The sequence below is a fragment of the Oryzias latipes genome, chromosome 8 (genome assembly GCF_053564925.1).
Source record: "Oryzias latipes strain Hd-rR chromosome 8, Olatipes_Hd-rR_3.1".
In the NCBI taxonomy this organism is placed as follows: Eukaryota; Metazoa; Chordata; class Actinopteri; order Beloniformes; family Adrianichthyidae; genus Oryzias; species Oryzias latipes.
Window position 1 is genome coordinate 28,273,019 of NC_136244.1, and position 16,284 is coordinate 28,289,302.

General features: G+C 48.6%; 1 protein-coding gene across 9 annotated transcripts in view; it reads right to left on the reverse strand.

The window, feature by feature from the left end:
- Nucleotides 1–16,284, reverse strand: part of wnk4b (WNK lysine deficient protein kinase 4b) — a 35,225-nt gene that overhangs the window by 7,475 nt on the left and 11,466 nt on the right. For 5 of the 9 annotated variants that reach the window (XM_078952013.1, XM_023957162.2, XM_078952015.1 and 2 more), the window contains 11 exons: nt 9,644–9,863; nt 9,342–9,572; nt 8,478–9,261; nt 8,205–8,344; nt 7,937–8,010; nt 6,103–6,238; nt 5,426–5,542; nt 5,200–5,346; nt 3,212–3,266; nt 1,066–1,176; nt 143–657 (listed from right to left, as the gene is read on the reverse strand). In XM_078952013.1, the coding sequence (XP_078808139.1) occupies nt 143–657; nt 1,066–1,176; nt 3,212–3,266; nt 5,200–5,346; nt 5,426–5,542; nt 6,103–6,238; nt 7,937–8,010; nt 8,205–8,344; nt 8,478–9,261; nt 9,342–9,572; nt 9,644–9,863 (2,530 nt within the window). The remainder of the gene's footprint in view (nt 1–142; nt 658–1,065; nt 1,177–3,211; nt 3,267–5,199; nt 5,347–5,425; nt 5,543–6,102; nt 6,239–7,936; nt 8,011–8,204; nt 8,345–8,477; nt 9,262–9,341; nt 9,573–9,643; nt 9,864–16,284) is intronic. The other 4 variants (XM_078952014.1, XM_078952011.1, XM_078952012.1 and 1 more) reach the window with 3 other exon arrangements.

Here is a 16,284-nt window from a genome sequence, read left to right on the forward strand (position 1 = left end):
GTTTCCTCACCGTTCTCCAGATCATTGGTTCCTTAGCAGGTGAGATCTTTCATGTGGGGCAGCCGGCAGAATCTGTTTGCCCCACAGTTCAGAAAGCAGAATGTGATGAAAACATGTTTGTTGTGTGGCTCCTGTTTCTTACCTGATCTGCAGCTCCGCCGTCCATCACTGTCTTTTGGACTTCTGGCTCCAAGCCTGTGTGATAGGCCTGGGGGGGTTGGTGGGGTTCAGCGGTGGAGGTGTTTGTCAAAGTCTGAAGGTTCCGTTTTAGAGATGGAGACATGGGGGGTGAGAACGTGGACTGGGGGAAAGGCGGGGGAGGAGCCTGGTGTTGAAAGCCTTGACTCGGATGTCCGGGTGGGGGCATGAGGCTGTGGGCCACACTCATGGCCACAGACAGTACATTGGCCAAAGAGAAGAGAGGCTGGTCAGGGGGTGGCCACCTAGGAGAGGGAGGGGCTAAAGATGATGGTGTGGAGGTAAAGAGGGAGGGGTTGCTGTGGACTCGTGGAATCTGGGGGGCGGAGCTGGGCGTGGAGAAAGAGGCTGTATAGGTGGAGTAAAGATGAGAAGGAAGCAGATTCTGAGAGAGGGGGGGAGTGGTAGATTCAGGATGGGGGTAATGGTAAGGGTAAAGGGGGGGCTCATAGGAAGAGGCTGGGGGAAAAGAGAAGAGGAAAGCAATTTACTTTAGATTACAATCAGCGTGGTTTAGACCAGTTTGGTTCAGTTTGGTTCAGCTTGGTTTGGTCTAGTGGACTTTGGTTCAGTCCATGCTTTCAGTTGTCCCAAAACGTTGAGGTCCAGTTCTGCTGGATACAGTTCACATTCCTTCCTGTTTCTGTTACCCAATGCTGTGAGAGGGGCGTGACTTGATTGGCAGATCACACCCACTGTTTTAGCCAATGACATCAGGAACCAAATATCTGTTCCAGCTGAACTTTTCTGAGCCAAACTGAACCGTGCCGGTCCATAACGACCTTAAACACAGACTCCCAGTATGGTTGATTTGGACCCGTACACGCCGGACTCAACCGTGATCAGGCAGAAAACTCCCTGATGTACCTGATGACGTCTGGAAGGACTGTGACCTCAACGGCCTCACGGGGGGAACAGCATCAGGGTCAATGCTGAAGTCAATTGCCTTTGAGGGGGTGGTGTCACTTTCATCTATGTCTGAGAAGAAGAAGAAACAGCAGATGAAGAGATGCATGCTGGGAGAGGGGATCAGTGGGAAATTGCCAATGGTTTGAAAAAACACCCCAACTTCCTGTCAGCCATTCCTCTGAGCAAACACAGGCAAAGCTACTGTTCTTCTCTTGTTTTCATCCATTTTCATCCTCCAGGTCCCTAGAATGCTTCTGTTGTTCCACTAAGACGACATCACTGAAGCTTTTCAAATGAAACCACAGCCACAGCGATGCTGTTGCACACATATTTCATGAGCCACAGCCTAAGCCTAGACCTGAAACACCAGGCCAATCCTGAAGATGAGCAGAACCACAAACTGTCGACTGTTGGTTCATCCATTTTCTTCTGCCTATCCTGGGGTGGGGTCACGGGGCGGTGTCAACAAAGATGCCCAGAAATTCCTCTGCCGAGTCACTCTTGCCGGTTCCTGATGTGTTCCCAGGTCAGCCAAGAGACGTAGTCTCTCCAGAGCGTCCTGGGTCTTTCCCAGGGGTTTCACCTGGAGGAACATGCCTGGAACACCTCCCCAGGGAGGTGTCCCGACCAGAAATCCCAGCCACCTCTGATGGCTCCTCTCAATGTGGAGGAGCAGCAGCTCTACTCCAAGCTCCCGTCAGGTGACCGAGCTCCTCCTCTATCTCTGAGAGAGCGCCCAGACGCCCTGCGGAGGAAACTGGTTTCAGCCGCTTGGATTCAAGACCCAGAGGACCAGAGGTGAGTACTGGAAGAGACATTGACCGGCAAACTGAGAGCTTTGCTCTGACTCAGCTCCTCCTCCACCATGATGGACCAACAGAGAGGCGGAGGCCACACAAATACATCTGAAGGTCTCTCGCTCTGATCTTCCGTCTCTCGTGAATGAGACCCCAAAATATTCCTCTACCCAAAGCAGGAACTCTCCAGACAGAACACCAAATTCTCATGATTTTAAAGTTTTTCTTGTTGAGATATTCGGACAGAGACGATCAACTAAACCCAAACTCATACACAGTGACATAACCTGACCTCCCTTTCACAGCAGAACCTGCCCAGGAACCTGAAAACGAACTGGATTCACAGCAGAAACCAATCTGTGATTCAAAAGAAGGTTTGGGGTTCCCTCTGAAAAAGCCCTAAGGAGGCATCAAACACGCGTACACAGACGTACACAGACATACACACATGTACACACACGTACACACATGTACACACATGTACACACACGTACACAGACGTACACACATGTACACACATGTACACACATGTACACACATGTACACACATACACACACGTACAAACATGTACACACATGTACACACATGTACACTGGTACACACATGTACACACGTGTACACTCATGTACACACATGTAGACAGGCGTACACACCTCCACATGTGCACACGTACACACGCGTATACACATGTACATACATGTACACACACACACATCGCATACACATGTACACAGTCATACACACACATCTACACGCGTAATCACATGTACACGTGTGCACACTCATGTAGACACGTGTACACACACTTAGACACATGTACATGCTTACACATGTACATACACGTACACACACATACATACGTGTACACATGTGTACACATATACACGCGTACACACATGTACACACGTGTACACACCTACACATATGTACACACCTACACACATGTACACACCTACACACATGTACACACGTAGACACGTCACGTGTACACACACGTACATACATGTACACATGGGTACACAGATGTACACGGGTTCACACATGTAGACACGTGTACACCTCCACATGCGCACACGTACACACGCGTATACACATGTACATACATGTACACACACGTACATCGCATACACATGTACACACTCATACACACGCTTACACATGTACACGCGTAATCACATGTACATGTGTGTACACTCATGTACACGCTTACACACATGTACAAACACGTACATACATGTACACCCAGGTACACACACCTACACATGCGTACACACGAACACACATGCACACACAGCTTTTTGCTCACCAGGTAAGGAGGAGGAAGACAAAGTCCTGGACAGGTTAGTCACTGCTGACTTTGGCTGAAAAGGTTGAAAGCAGAGGCAGTTTGACTGGAGACCATGGAAGACAAAAAAAGCACCAAATTCTGCTCTATTAAAGGTTTGAAGCCCAAACTGCAACCACACAGTCCAGGTTTGAACTCTTCTCATCACAGACCAGCTCATCTTTGGACTGAAGGTGACCTCTAGTGTTTTTTAAAAGCCATGACTTCGACACGATTGTTTCTAGTTTTGTCCGTTCCAGAGCTGGTTCTTCTGATGGTCCTGTTGATTCTACAGGTGTGAAAGCTCCCCTGAAGTCTGGTTTGGACCAAACAAGAGGACTCTGTCATCAGCTATGCTGATGACACTCAGCTGTATGTAGCTGTGTCTCCTGATGAAATTGGACCCGTGAAAAGCCTTTTAAATTGTATTTTAGATATTAGAGAGAACTTTTTGCAGCTCAATCAGGTTCTGAGGCTGAGAGAGATAGGGTCCAATCTTATCTGTCAACCAATTCTATGGCTACACGTGACACAGTAAGGAACCTCGGTGTGATTTTAGATGCAGATCTTAGCTTTGACCAACATGTGAATCAACTAACTAAATCTGCATTTGACCATCCAAGGAATATCGCCCGAGTGAGACCCTTTCTCTCTGGAGCCAGTGCTGAAATCTTAATCCATGCTTTTATTACATCAAGAATAGATTATTGTAATGCCCTCTTTTCTGGTGTAAAGAAAACCACTATCAATCGCGTTCAGCTAGTCCAGAACTCTGCTGCACGCCTTTTGACGAGAACCAGGAAGAGGGAGCACATTACACCAATCCTTAAGTCTCTGCACTGGCTCCCCGTCCGCTTCAGGGTTGATTTTAAGATTCTTTTAATAGTTTTTAAGACTGTCCATGGTCTTAGTCCTTTTATATCCAACTTGCTTTTAACGTATGAACCTCCCAGATCCCTTAGGTCCTCAGGCTCGGCCTGCTGAAGGTCCCTAGGGTCAGGACAAAAAACCACGGCGAGGCCTCGTTTAGAAACTACGGACCTCGTCTGTGGAACAGCCTGAGGATGTGAGGGCCTCATCTACTGTGGAGGTTTTTAAAAAGAAAGTAAAGACACACCTATTTAATTCAGCTTTTAATTAGATCTGCTATGGGGGATCTAAAATTCTTACTGTTATATTTTATGATATTTTACTACATTTTTATTTGCGGCTGGTTAGCTTGGTAAGGTGAGAGGCAGGAATCCAGGGTTCGATTCCCGGAGGGGGATAAACAATGGTAGTGGGTCAATTATCATATCAATGGCGATCAATGAACATCACCCAGTGAGGGCCCTTAGGCAAGACCCTTAACGGTACCGCCTCCCGAGCGCAGTTAGGCTGCAGCTCACCGCTCCGCCAGGGGATGGGTTAAAATGCGGAGAAGAATTTCCCCATTGAGGGATAAATACAGTATCAATTATTATTTATTATTTGTTTAATGTGTGTTTTTTTATTTTCTTTATTATTTATTTATATTTCTTTATTTTTTTTTCTTAACATCTTAACTCATTCTTTTTATATTTCCGGTGTTTTAGACTTTTTATGCATCAACTTATTTTAAGTTTTTTATATTTTAGTTGTTTTTATATTTTAACTTTTCTATTGATCACTTTTACATTACGAGGGTTTATGAGGGTCTGTCCCCCTTTGCTGGGGGGTTTGTGTCTATGCCGACCCCCCGTCAACAGCAGGACAGAGCAGACGGCGCCTTCTTGGTTCTCTCTTCTTAAGGTGTTTTCTTCTTAAGTCATTTCTCTTTAACTTGGGTTTGTGTATTTTATTATGAGGGGCTTATTTATTGACTTTTTGCACCTTGAGCTGTTTTCTTGACATGAAAGGTGCGATAGAAATAAAATCCATTTGAATTTGAATTTGGTCCTCTGTAGAACGAGGGTCTCCCCCCAGAAAAAAGACGGGTGGTTTGGGGTTACCTGGGGAGCAGAGGTCATCAGCTGAGAAGGCTGGTACAAGACTGCAGGATGATGCTGGTGTATCATAGACTCCGCCCTCTGGATGATGTCATACATGCGGAGGATAAATCCTTCTCGCTCAGACGGTAAGATAAAATCTCTGTGAATCTGACCGGAGCATTCAGGAAACCAGACATGAGTCTCCAACCTCAGCAGTTGTGCGCTCTGATTGGCTGCTGGCCCTCACCATCACAGATGCGATGTCCTCGGGATTGTCTCCATCCAGGTCAAACTTAAACGTGACCATCTTGTTGTTGTGAGTCTGCAGCTGACACTCCACCACTCGGTCCACCTTGTCAGACACCTGAAGACACAATGAGACTTTTTCCTGACCTTTGACCCCAATTGGAACCGACACCAGCTGTTTGGTGACCTTAAACTTAAGCCCTCTGTATTACTCTTTAGCTTGAACCTCAACCAGTAGTTTAGCAGGGCTTCATCGGCTTCCTTAGGGCTCACCAAAAGTCTCAAGAACAGGAACAGGAAGCTGCTTTTTAGAGATCTCCATGGTGGAGAAAATAATAATAATCCTGAAATAATCCTGCATTGGTTGGTACAAGCACCAAATTTGGCATGGATGTACTTTAGGCTCCCCTTCTTTCGGAAAAGCACCTTAAAATGCAAGATTTTAGCACATATCTAATATATGAATAATGTACATATAACAGTATCCTGTAGGCACCCCTCAAGTTCAAAGCCTGCATTTTGTGCATATACAGACTGGGGCAAATAAGCGTTGAAATGTTCTTGGAACAATTGAGTGTTTGGCCGCCATCTGACGTGCTTTTCTGAAAGAGGGGACCATGAGGTACATCCATGCAGAACCGGTCAACCTACGGCCCTCCGCTCAGGTCTGTGACTCACCCCTATGATTCGGAGACGAGCTCTGGCTCTCCTTCTAAACTGTTTGGTTGCTTCCCTCATCGTTGCCTCCATCCTGCTCCTCTCTGATTGGCCGTCATTGCCATCACTCAAGCCCGAGGTGAAGTCAGAAGAGCAGCTGCAGAAACAAAAAAGTTTAGCGTTACTGTAACTGACTGACGATGGTGCAGAAGAGACTCTGCATAGCAGGCTGGCTGCCGGTGGGGCGGCAGGTCTCCGTGTGGTTTCCATCCAGAGGAGTCCCTTCAGTGGGGAAAACACCTCCACCGAGCTTCTCTCCGGTATCAGAGGTCCCTGCCGGCACACATGACCGCAGGTCGGTCTTCAGTTTACTGAAAACCAGGCCACTGATTTAGCAGTATGCTCTCGGTTGTCCACTTGGTTCTGGAGTCCAGTCTGCCAGCGTTCAGAACCCGTAGCTGCTTCTCCTCCAGCGGCTCCAACAGCTCATCTGCTGGGACCAGAACGTCTTCATCCATCCTTGGGATCTTCTGCAGGAACTCCACCAGAACCAGAAAATGCTTCACTGCTCATTAAGGCGGCGCTGAATGTGTGGCGGACACTGCGACAGGAAGTCCGTCGATCAGCTGAAGGAAAATTCCAGCTGCATATTTCTTTTTGTCCAGAGCGTTTGTGATTTCCTCCACAGCATCAATGATAGCCAATGAGGTGGATCTATTTTCTCTAAAACCAGATTGGTTTTCATTTATAATGTTATGTTTATCAATAAATGTAGCTAAATTATCATTGAATATTGTTGAGAATTGTGGGAGGAGAGAAACAGGTCTATAGTTTGTAAATTGGTGTTTGTCTCCACTCTTACAGATAGGAATCACTTTTACTATTTTCATTTGGTTTGGGAATCTCCCAGTTAGTAATGATAAGTTAGAGGCTTAGAGAGACTATTAATGACCTTTTTCATCACTGTCATATCTATATCCTCACCATATTTAGAGTTTTTACTCTGGAATGTATTCACATTGATATCAGCACATGTTTTTCCCATCAGAGAAGGATTGAGTTTGGGATCCTTTCCATGGTGGATTATTGTCTTTGCTGGTTTTACATTCTGGAATTTCTGCTGCCATCTCTGGACCCCGTTTACAGAATAGTTCTTGAGGCCGTTTAGTGATGTTCTAGCTTTGAGCTTTCTGTAAAGTCATCTGGGTATGTTCGCTTTTTTACCCATTTTTAATGATGTTTTTTAATATCAATTCATTTTTATTGACTTTATTTTACTGACGTGTTGTAAAGCGTCTTTGTGTGCCTTTTAAAGCGCTATACAAATCAAATGTATTATTGTTATTATTATTATATTTCCCAAATTCTCTTCACGTTGTTTTTATTTTCATTCATTAGATTATTAAATGACACTTTTTCACTGTGATTTCAGTTTATTCCTCTATGATTTATATTTTGTTCAGTTTTTCTTGTCCTTTGTTTTAAGATTTTTTTATAAAGTTGTTTTTCTTTTTACATGCAGTTTGTAGACGGTAGTTAACCAAGGGTAATGTTTCTATGGCAACCTTTGTTTGAAGTCCACACCCCTTCTACTGAAAGCAGCTCAGTGAAGCGTTTGGGATTTTGGCTTCTTGGAGCAGCAGGTACTTCCTGTTTTGAACGCCAGTGGGGCGGGGCCACTTGGTCTAGTTTTCACATACAGCCAGTGGTGTGGATTAACTGCTGCTCACTGCACCCTCATGGGGGTGGGGGGTCAAATGCAGAGAACACAATAAATGGTCAAAGGGGAGTTTTCATTCCAGCTCATGTGATCAAACATCTGAGTGTCTTCTGGCGTTCTTTGCATGAGTGTTACCTGTCGACAGGTGAAGAGAAATCATAGGAGGGCTCAGGGGGGGGCTTTACTGCAGCCTGGGACACAGCAATGCTCTGCAGAAAAGACAGACTTACTGAAGAACCTGCTGATTACCTTTGGGGGGCGTAACAGAGCACGACCTCCTCCGAAAGCTTCAACATGCTTCCAAGAGACAAACAGAAGGCTGGCCTTTGCCAGCTTTGACCAGCTTAACCTCAGGTAACCTCAGGGCTGGACCATATTCACACAGGGACCCCCCCTTACTCACTTTAGGAAAGCGTAGTATGGGAAAGGGCGGAGCTTTGGAAGCTGTGCGGGTCAAAACAGAAGGAACCTCCGTCTGTGGAGGTACTGATGGAGGAGTGGGGTTAGGAACAAGAAGAGGCGTGGTTTCAATCACATGGTCTGCTGCAGGTATAAAAATTGAAAAAAGGAAAATTAATGAAATACATATGTATCAACTATACTTAAATGTATAAAGAATGATGCAAAAACTTTAAAAATGCAGGTTATGATGAGGAGGGTGGGGGGGGGTGCGCACAGGCAGTGGGGGGGTGGGAGACTAGTCGGATCGCACCGTCCTCCTCGGTGTCGCCATCAGCTCTGCTGGAGACAGTGTTGATCCCGGAATCCCCCCGGCTGCTGGGCGGAGCTTGTGTGGATGCAGTCAGGGGCGGAGCTTGTGCTGATGCAGTCAGGGGCGGAGCTTGTGCTGATAAAGTCAGGGGCGGAGCGTGTGTGGATGCAGTCAGGGGCGGAGCTTGTGCTGATGCAGTCAGGGGCGGAGCTTGTGCCGATGCAGTCAGGGGCGGAGTTTGTGCCGATGCAGTCAGGGGCGGAGCTTGTGCCGATGCAGTTAGGGAAGGAGCGTGTGTGGATGCAGTCAGGGGTGGAGCTTGTGCCGATGCAGTTAGGGAAGGAGAGTGTGTGGATGCAATCAGGGGCGGAGCTTGTGCTGATGCAGTCAGGGGCGGAGCGTGTGTGGATGCAGTCAGGGGCGGAGCTTGTGCTGATGCAGTCAGGGGCGGAGCTTGTGCCGATGCAGTTAGAGAAGGAGCGTGTGTGGATGCAGTCAGGGGCGGAGCTTGTGCTGATGCAGTCAGGGGCGGAGCTTGTGCTGATGCAGTCAGGGGCGGAGCTTGTGCTGATGCAGTCAGGGGCGGAGCTTGTGCTGTTGCAGTCAGGGGCGGAGCTTGTGCTGATGCAGTCAGGGGCGGAGCTTGTGCTGTTGCAGTCAGAGGCGGAGCTTGTGCTGATGCAGTCAGGGGCGGAGCTTGTGCTGTTGCAGTCAGGGGCGGAGCTTGTGTGGATGCAGCAGAGTCCCCCTGAAGCAAATAAAACAGTGGAGGTGAGGGGAGGAAGGTGAACTTTCTCGACTGAAATCCTTTTTTCTTAGCAGCCTCACCTGACTGGCCGCTCCTCTGGCTCCTGTTGAAACTGGGAGCGTCTGATTGGACAGCTCAGCTCGTTGATGAAGATGAAGCTCTTCCTCGATGTCAGTTTGCTTCTGACTGTTCACTCCTTCCTCCAGCAGGAGGCGCCGTTTTTCCCGCTGATACTTTATGGCTGTCACTCGATGCCGAATGGCTTTGGCAATCACCTTGTAGTCTGCTTTGAACACAAATCCCAAAATGACCTGGGAGATGAGAAGGGGCAGGTCAGATCAGGTGATGTCATCTTGGCGTTGTCAAGGTGATATGCAGGCACCATCTCCTGGGCGACCTCCTCTGGCACATCCTTGTAGAGTTCGTACAGGAACTCGATGGCGTCGTTGTCTTTATACTTCCCCCGGAGCTTCTCCTTGTCGTCCATCCGGAGCCACAGCTTCAGCGCCGCCTTGGAGCCGTCGTCTTCCTCTGCCAGCTCCACATGGACGCCGGTGTTCTCCTGAAAGAAGCTGTGCTCCAAGAGGTCCTGGACTGTAAACCTGCAGGGCGGACAAAGATTCACGGCGGTCAGGGGATGCAAGAGGAGCTAGTCTGAGAGGAGCAGGAGGAAGGGCAAGGGCCATAGGGGGAAGTGCAGGAGGAAAGGGCGGAAGCAAAAGGAGGAAGTGCAGGACGAAAGGGCGGAAACAAAAGGAGGAAGTGCAGGAGGAAAGGGCAAAAGCAGGAAGTGCAGGAGGAAAGGGCAAAAGCAGGAAGTGCAGGAGGAAAGGGCAAAAGCAAAAGCAGGAAGTGCAGGAGGAAAGGGCAAAAGCAGGAAGTGCAGGAGGAAAGGGCAAAAGCAGGAAGTGCAGGAGGAAAGGGCAAAAGCAAAAGCAGGAAGTGCAGGAGGAAAGGGCAAAAGCAGGAAGTGCAGGAGGAAAGGGCGAAAGCAAAAGCAGAAAGTGCAGGAGGAAAGGGCGAAAGCAAAAGCAGGAAATGCAGGAGGAAAGAGCGAAAGCAAAAGCAGGAAGTGCTGGAGGAAAGAGCGAAAGCAAAAGCAGGAAGTGCAGGAGGAAAGGGCAAAAGCCACAGGAGGAAGTGCAGGAGGAAAGGGCAAAAGCAGGAAGTGCAGGAGGAAAGGAAAAAAAGCAAAAGCAGGAAGTGCAGGAGGAAAGGGCAAAAACAAAAGCAGGAAGTGCAGGAGGAAAGGGCGAAAGCAAAAGCAGGAAGTGCAAAAGGAAAGGGCAAAAGCAGGAATTGCTGGAGGAAAGGGTGAAAGGAGAAGTAGGAAGTGCAAAAGGAAAGGGCAAAAGCAGGAATTGCTGGAGGAAAGGGTGAAAGCAGAAGTAGGAAGTGCAGGATGAAAGGGCAAAAGCAACAGCAGGAAGTGCAGGAGGAAAGGGCGAAAGCAAAAGCAGGAAGTGCAGGAGGAAAGGGCGAAAGCAAAAGCTGATAGTGAAGGAGGAAAAAGTGAAAGCAAAAGCAGGAAGTGCAGGAGGAAAGGGCAAAAGCAACAGGAGGAAGTGCAGGAGGAAAGGGCAAAAACAACAAGAGGAAGTGCAGGAGGAAAGGGCAAAAGCAACAAGAAGAAGTGCAGGAGGAAAGGGCAAAAGCAACAAGAAGAAGTGCAGGAGGAAAGGGCAAAAGCAAGAAGTGCAGGAGGAAAGGGCAAAAGCAAAAGCAGGAAGTGCAGGAGAAAAGGGCGAAAGCAAAAGCAGGAAGTGCAGGAGGAAAGGGAAAAAGCAACAGGAGGAAGTGCAGAGGGAAAGGGCAAAAGCAACAGGAGGAAGTGCAGGAGGAAAGGGCAAAAGCAAAAGCAGGAAGTGCAGGAGGAAAGGGCAAAAGCAAAAGCAGGAAGTGCAGGAGGAAAGGGCAAAAACCAAAAGCAGGAAGTGCAGGAGGAAAGGGCGAAAGCAGAAGCAGTATGTGCAGGAGGAAAGGGCAAAAGCAAAAGGAGGAAGTGCAGGACGAAAGGGCGGAAACAAAAGGAGGAAGTGCAGGAGGAAAGGGCAAAAGCAGGAAGTGCAGGAGGAAAGGGCAAAAGCAGGAAGTGCAGGAGGAAAGGGCAAAAGCAAAAGCAGGAAGTGCAGGAGGAAAGGGCAAAAGCAGGAAGTGCAGGAGGAAAGGGCGAAAGCAAAAGCAGAAAGTGCAGGAGGAAAGGGCGAAAGCAAAAGCAGGAAATGCAGGAGGAAAAAGCGAAAGCAAAAGCAGGAAGTGCTGGAGGAAAGAGCGAAAGCAAAAGCAGGAAGTGCAGGAGGAAAGGGCAAAAGCCACAGGAGTAAGTGCAGGAGGAAAGGGCAAAAGCAGGAAGTGCAGGAGGAAAGGGCAAAAGCAAAAGCAGGAAGTGCAGGAGGAAAGGGCAAAAACAAAAGCAGGAAGTGCAGGAGGAAAGGGCGAAAGCAAAAGCAGGAAGTGCAAAAGGAAAGGGCAAAAGCAGGAATTGCTGGAGGAAAGGGTGAAAGGAGAAGTAGGAAGTGCAAAAGGAAAGGGCAAAAGCAGGAATTGCTGGAGGAAAGGGTGAAAGCAGAAGTAGGAAGTGCAGGAGGAAAGGGCAAAAGCAACAGCAGGAAGTGCAGGAGGAAAGGGCGAAAGCAAAAGCAGGAAGTGCAGGAGGAAAGGGCGAAAGCAAAAGCTGATAGTGAAGGAGGAAAGAGTGAAAGCAAAAGCAGGAAGTGCAGGAGGAAAGGGCAAAAGCAACAGGAGGAAGTGCAGGAGGAAAGGGCAAAAACAACAAGAGGAAGTGCAGGAGGAAAGGGCAAAAGCAACAAGAAGAAGTGCAGGAGGAAAGGGCAAAAGCAAGAAGTGCAGGAGGAAAGGGCAAAAGCAAAAGCAGGAAGTGCAGGAGAAAAGGGCGAAAGCAAAAGCAGGAAGTGCAGGAGGAAAGGGAAAAAGCAACAGGAGGAAGTGCAGAGGGAAAGGGCAAAAGCAACAGGAGGAAGTGCAGGAGGAAAGGGCAAAAGCAAAAGCAGGAAGTGCAGGAGGAAAGGGCAAAAGCAAAAGCAGGAAGTGCAGGAGGAAAGGGCAAAAACCAAAAACAGGAAGTGCAGGAGGAAAGGGCGAAAGCAGAAGCAGTACGTGCAGGAGGAAAGGGCAAAAGCAGGAATTGCTGGAGGAAAGGGTGAAAGCAGAAGCAGGAAGTGCAGGATGAAAGGGCAAAAGCAGGAAGTGCAGGAAGAAAGGGCAAAAGCAGGAAGTGCAGGAGGAAAGGGCAAAAGCAGGAAGTGCAGGAGGAAAGGGCAAAAGCAAAAGCAGGAGGTGCAGGAGGAAAGGGCGAAAGCAAAAGCAGGAAATGCTGGAGGAAAGAGCGAAAGCAAAAGCAGGAAGTGCAGGAGGAAAGGGCAAAAGCAGGAAGTGCAGGAGGAAAGGGCAAAAGCAGGAAGTGCAGGAGGAAAGGGCGAAAGCAAAAGCAGGAAGTGCAGGAGGAAAGGGCGAAAGCAAAAGCAGGAAATGCAGGAGGAAAGAGCGAAAGCAAAAGCAGGAAGTGCAGGAGGAAAGAGCGAAAGCAAAAGCAGGAAGTGCAGGAGGAAAGGGCAAAAGCAACAGGAGGAAGTGCAGGAGGAAAGGGCAAAAGCAAAAGCAGGAAGTGCAGGAGGAAAGGGCAAAAGCAACAGGAGGAAGTGCAGGAGGAAAGGGCAAAAGCAAAAGCAGGAAGTGCAGGAGGAAAGGGCAAAAGCAAAAGCGGGAAGTGCAGGAGGAAAGGGCGAAAGCAGAAGCAGTACGTGCAGGAGGAAAGGGCAAAAGCAGGAATTGCTGGAGGAAAGGGTGAAAGCAGAAGCAGGAAGTGCAGGATGAAAGGGCAAAAGCAGGAAGTGCAGGAGGAAAGGGCAAAAGCAGGAAGTGCAGGAGGAAAGGGCAAAAGCAAAAGCAGGAGGTGCAGGAGGAAAGGGCGAAAGCAAAAGCAGGAAATGCTGGAGGAAAGAGCGAAAGCAAAAGCAGGAAGTGCAGGAGGAAAGGGCAAAAGCAGGAAGTGCAGGAGGAAAGGGCGAAAGCAAAAGCAGGAAGTGCAGGAGGAAAGGGCGAAAGCAAAAGCAGGAAATGCAGGAGGAAAGAGCGAAAGCAAAAGCAGGAAGTGCAGGAGGAGAGAGCGAAAGCAAAAGCAGGAAGTGCAGGAGGAGAGAGCGAAAGCAAAAGCAGGAAGTGCAGGAGGAAAGGGCAAAAGTAACAGGAGGAAGTGCAGGAGGAAAGGGCAAAAGCAAATGCAGGAAGTGCAGGAGGAAAGAGAGAAAACAAAAGCAGGAAGTGCAGGAGGAAAGGGTGAAAGCAAAAGCAGGAAGTGCAGGAGGAAAGGGCGAAAGCAAATGCAGAAAGTGCAGGAGGAAACGGCAAAAACAAAAGCAGGAAGTGCAGGAGGAAAGGGCAAAAACAACAGCAGGAAGTGCAGGAGGAAAGGGCAAAAACAAAAGCAGGAAGTGCAGGAGGAAAGGGCAAAAGCAAATGCAGGAAGTGCAGGATGAAACACACACATACAGAAACATGCACACATGCACAAACATGCGAAAACACAAGCAAACACACATGCACAAACCCACCACTCACGTAAAATCACACACATACACACACACATGCACAAACCCACACACACAAGTACAATCACACACATACAGGAAGTGCAGGAGGAAAGGGCAAAAGCAGGAATTGCTGGAGGAAAGGGTTAAAGCAGAAGCAGGAAGTGCAGGAGGAAAGGGCGAAAGCAAAAGCAGGAAATGCAGGAGGAAAGGGCAAAAGCAAAAAGTGCAGGAGGAAAGGGCAAAAGCTGGAAGTGCAGGAGGAAAGGGCGAAAGCAAAAGCAGGAAGTGCAGGAGGAAAGGGCAAAAGCAACAGCAGGAAGTGCAGGGGGAAAGGGCGAAAGCAAAAGCAGGAAGTGCAGGAGGAAAGGGCAAAAGCAAAAGCAGGAAGTGCAGGAGGAAAGGGCAAAAGCAACAGGAGGAAGTGCAGGAGGAAAGGGCAAAAGCAGGAATTGCTGGAGGAAAGGGCGAAAGCAAAAGCAGGAAATGCAGGAGGAAAGGGCAAAAGCAGGAAGTGCAGGAGGAAAGGGCAAAGCAGGAAGTGCAAGAGGAAAGGGCGAAAGCAAAAGCAGGAAGTGCAGGAGGAAAGGGCGAAAGCAAAAGCAGGAAGTGCAGGAGGAAAGGGAGAAAGCAAAAGCAGGAAATGCAGGAGTAAAGGGTGAAAGCAAAAGCAGGAAGTGCAGGAGGAAAGGGCAAAAACTAAAGCAGGAAGTGCAGGAGGAAAGGGCGAAAGCAAAAGCAGGAAGTGCAAAAGAAAAGGGCAAAAGCAGGAATAGCTGGAGGAAAGGGTGAAAGCAGAAGTAAGAAGTGCAGGAGGAAAGGGTGAAAGCAAAAGCAGGAAATGCAGGAGGAAAGAGTGAAAGCAAAAGCAGGAAGTGCAGGAGGAAAGAGCGAAAACAAAAGCAGGAAGTGCAGGAGGAAAGGGCAAAAGCAACAAGAGGAAGTGCAGGACGAAAGGGTGAAAGAAAAAGCAGGAAGTGCAGGATGAAAGGGTGAAAGCAGAAGCAGGAAGTGCAAGAGGAAAGGGCAGAAGCAGGAAGTGCAGGAAGAAAGGGCAAAAGCAAATGCAGAAAGTGCAGGAGGAAACGGCAAAAACAAAAGCAGGAAGTGCAGGAGGAAAGGGAAAAAGCAACAGGAGGAAGTGCAGAGGGAAAGGGCTAAAGCAACAGGAGGAAGTGCAGGAGGAAAGGGCAAAAGCAAAAGCAGGAAGTGCAGGAGGAAACGGCAAAAGCAGGAAGTGCAGGACGAAAGGGCGAAAGCAAAAGCAGGAAGTGCAGGAGGAAAGGGCAAAAGCAGGAATTGCTGGAGGAAAGGGTTAAAGTAGAAGCAGGAAGTGCAGGAGGAAAGGGCGAAAGCAGAAGCAGGAAGTGCAGGAGGAAAGGGCGAAAGAAAAAGCAGGAAGTGCAGGAGGAAAGGGTGAAAGCAGGAAGTGCAGGAGAAAAGGGCGAAAGCAAAAGCAGGAAGTGCAGGAGGAAACGGCAAAAGCAGGAAGTGCAGGAGAAAAGGGCGAAAACAAAAGCAGGAAGTGCAGGAGGAAACGGCAAAAGCAGGAAGTGCAGGAGAAAAGGGCGAAAGCAAAAGCAGGAAGTGCAGGAGGAAAGGGCAAAAGCAGGAATTGCTGGAGGAAAGGGTTAAAGTAGAAGCAGGAAGTGCAGGAGGAAAGGGAGAAAGCAGAAGCAGGAAGTGCAGGACGAAAGGGTGAAAGAAAAAGCAGGAAGTGCAGGATGAAAGGGTGAAAGCAGAAGCAGGAAGTGCAAGAGGAAAGGGCAGAAGCAGGAAGTGCAGGAAGAAAGGGCAAAAGCAAATGCAGAAAGTGCAGGAGGAAACGGCAAAAACAAAAGCAGGAAGTGCAGGAGGAAAGGGCAAAAACAAAAGCAGGAAGTGCAGGAGGAAAGGGCAAAAACAAAAGCGGGAAGTGCAGGAGGAAAGGGAAAAAGCAACAGGAGGAAGTGCAGAGGGAAAGGGCTAAAGCAACAGGAGGAAGTGCAGGAGGAAAGGGCAAAAGCAAAAGCAGGAAGTGCAGGAGGAAACGGCAAAAGCAGGAAGTGCAGGAGAAAAGGGCGAAAGCAAAAGCAGGAAGTGCAGGAGGAAAGGGCAAAAGCAGGAATTGCTGGAGGAAAGGGTTAAAGTAGAAGCAGGAAGTGCAGGAGGAAAGGGCGAAAGCAGAAGCAGGAAGTGCAGGAGGAAAGGGCAAAAGCAAAAGCAGGAAGTGCAGGAGGAAAGGGCAAAAACAAAAGCAGGAAGTGCAGGAGGAAAGGGCAAAAACAAAAGCAGGAAGTGCAGGAGGAAAGGGCGAAAGAAAAAGCAGGAAGTGCAGGAGGAAAGGGTGAAAGCAGAAGCAGGAAGTGCAGGAGGAAAGGGCAAAAGCAGAAGCAGGAAGTGCAGGAAGAAAGGGCAAAAGCAAATGCAGAAAGTGCAGGAGGAAAAGGCAAAATCAAAAGCAGGAAGTGCAGGAGGAAAGGGCAAAAACAAAAGC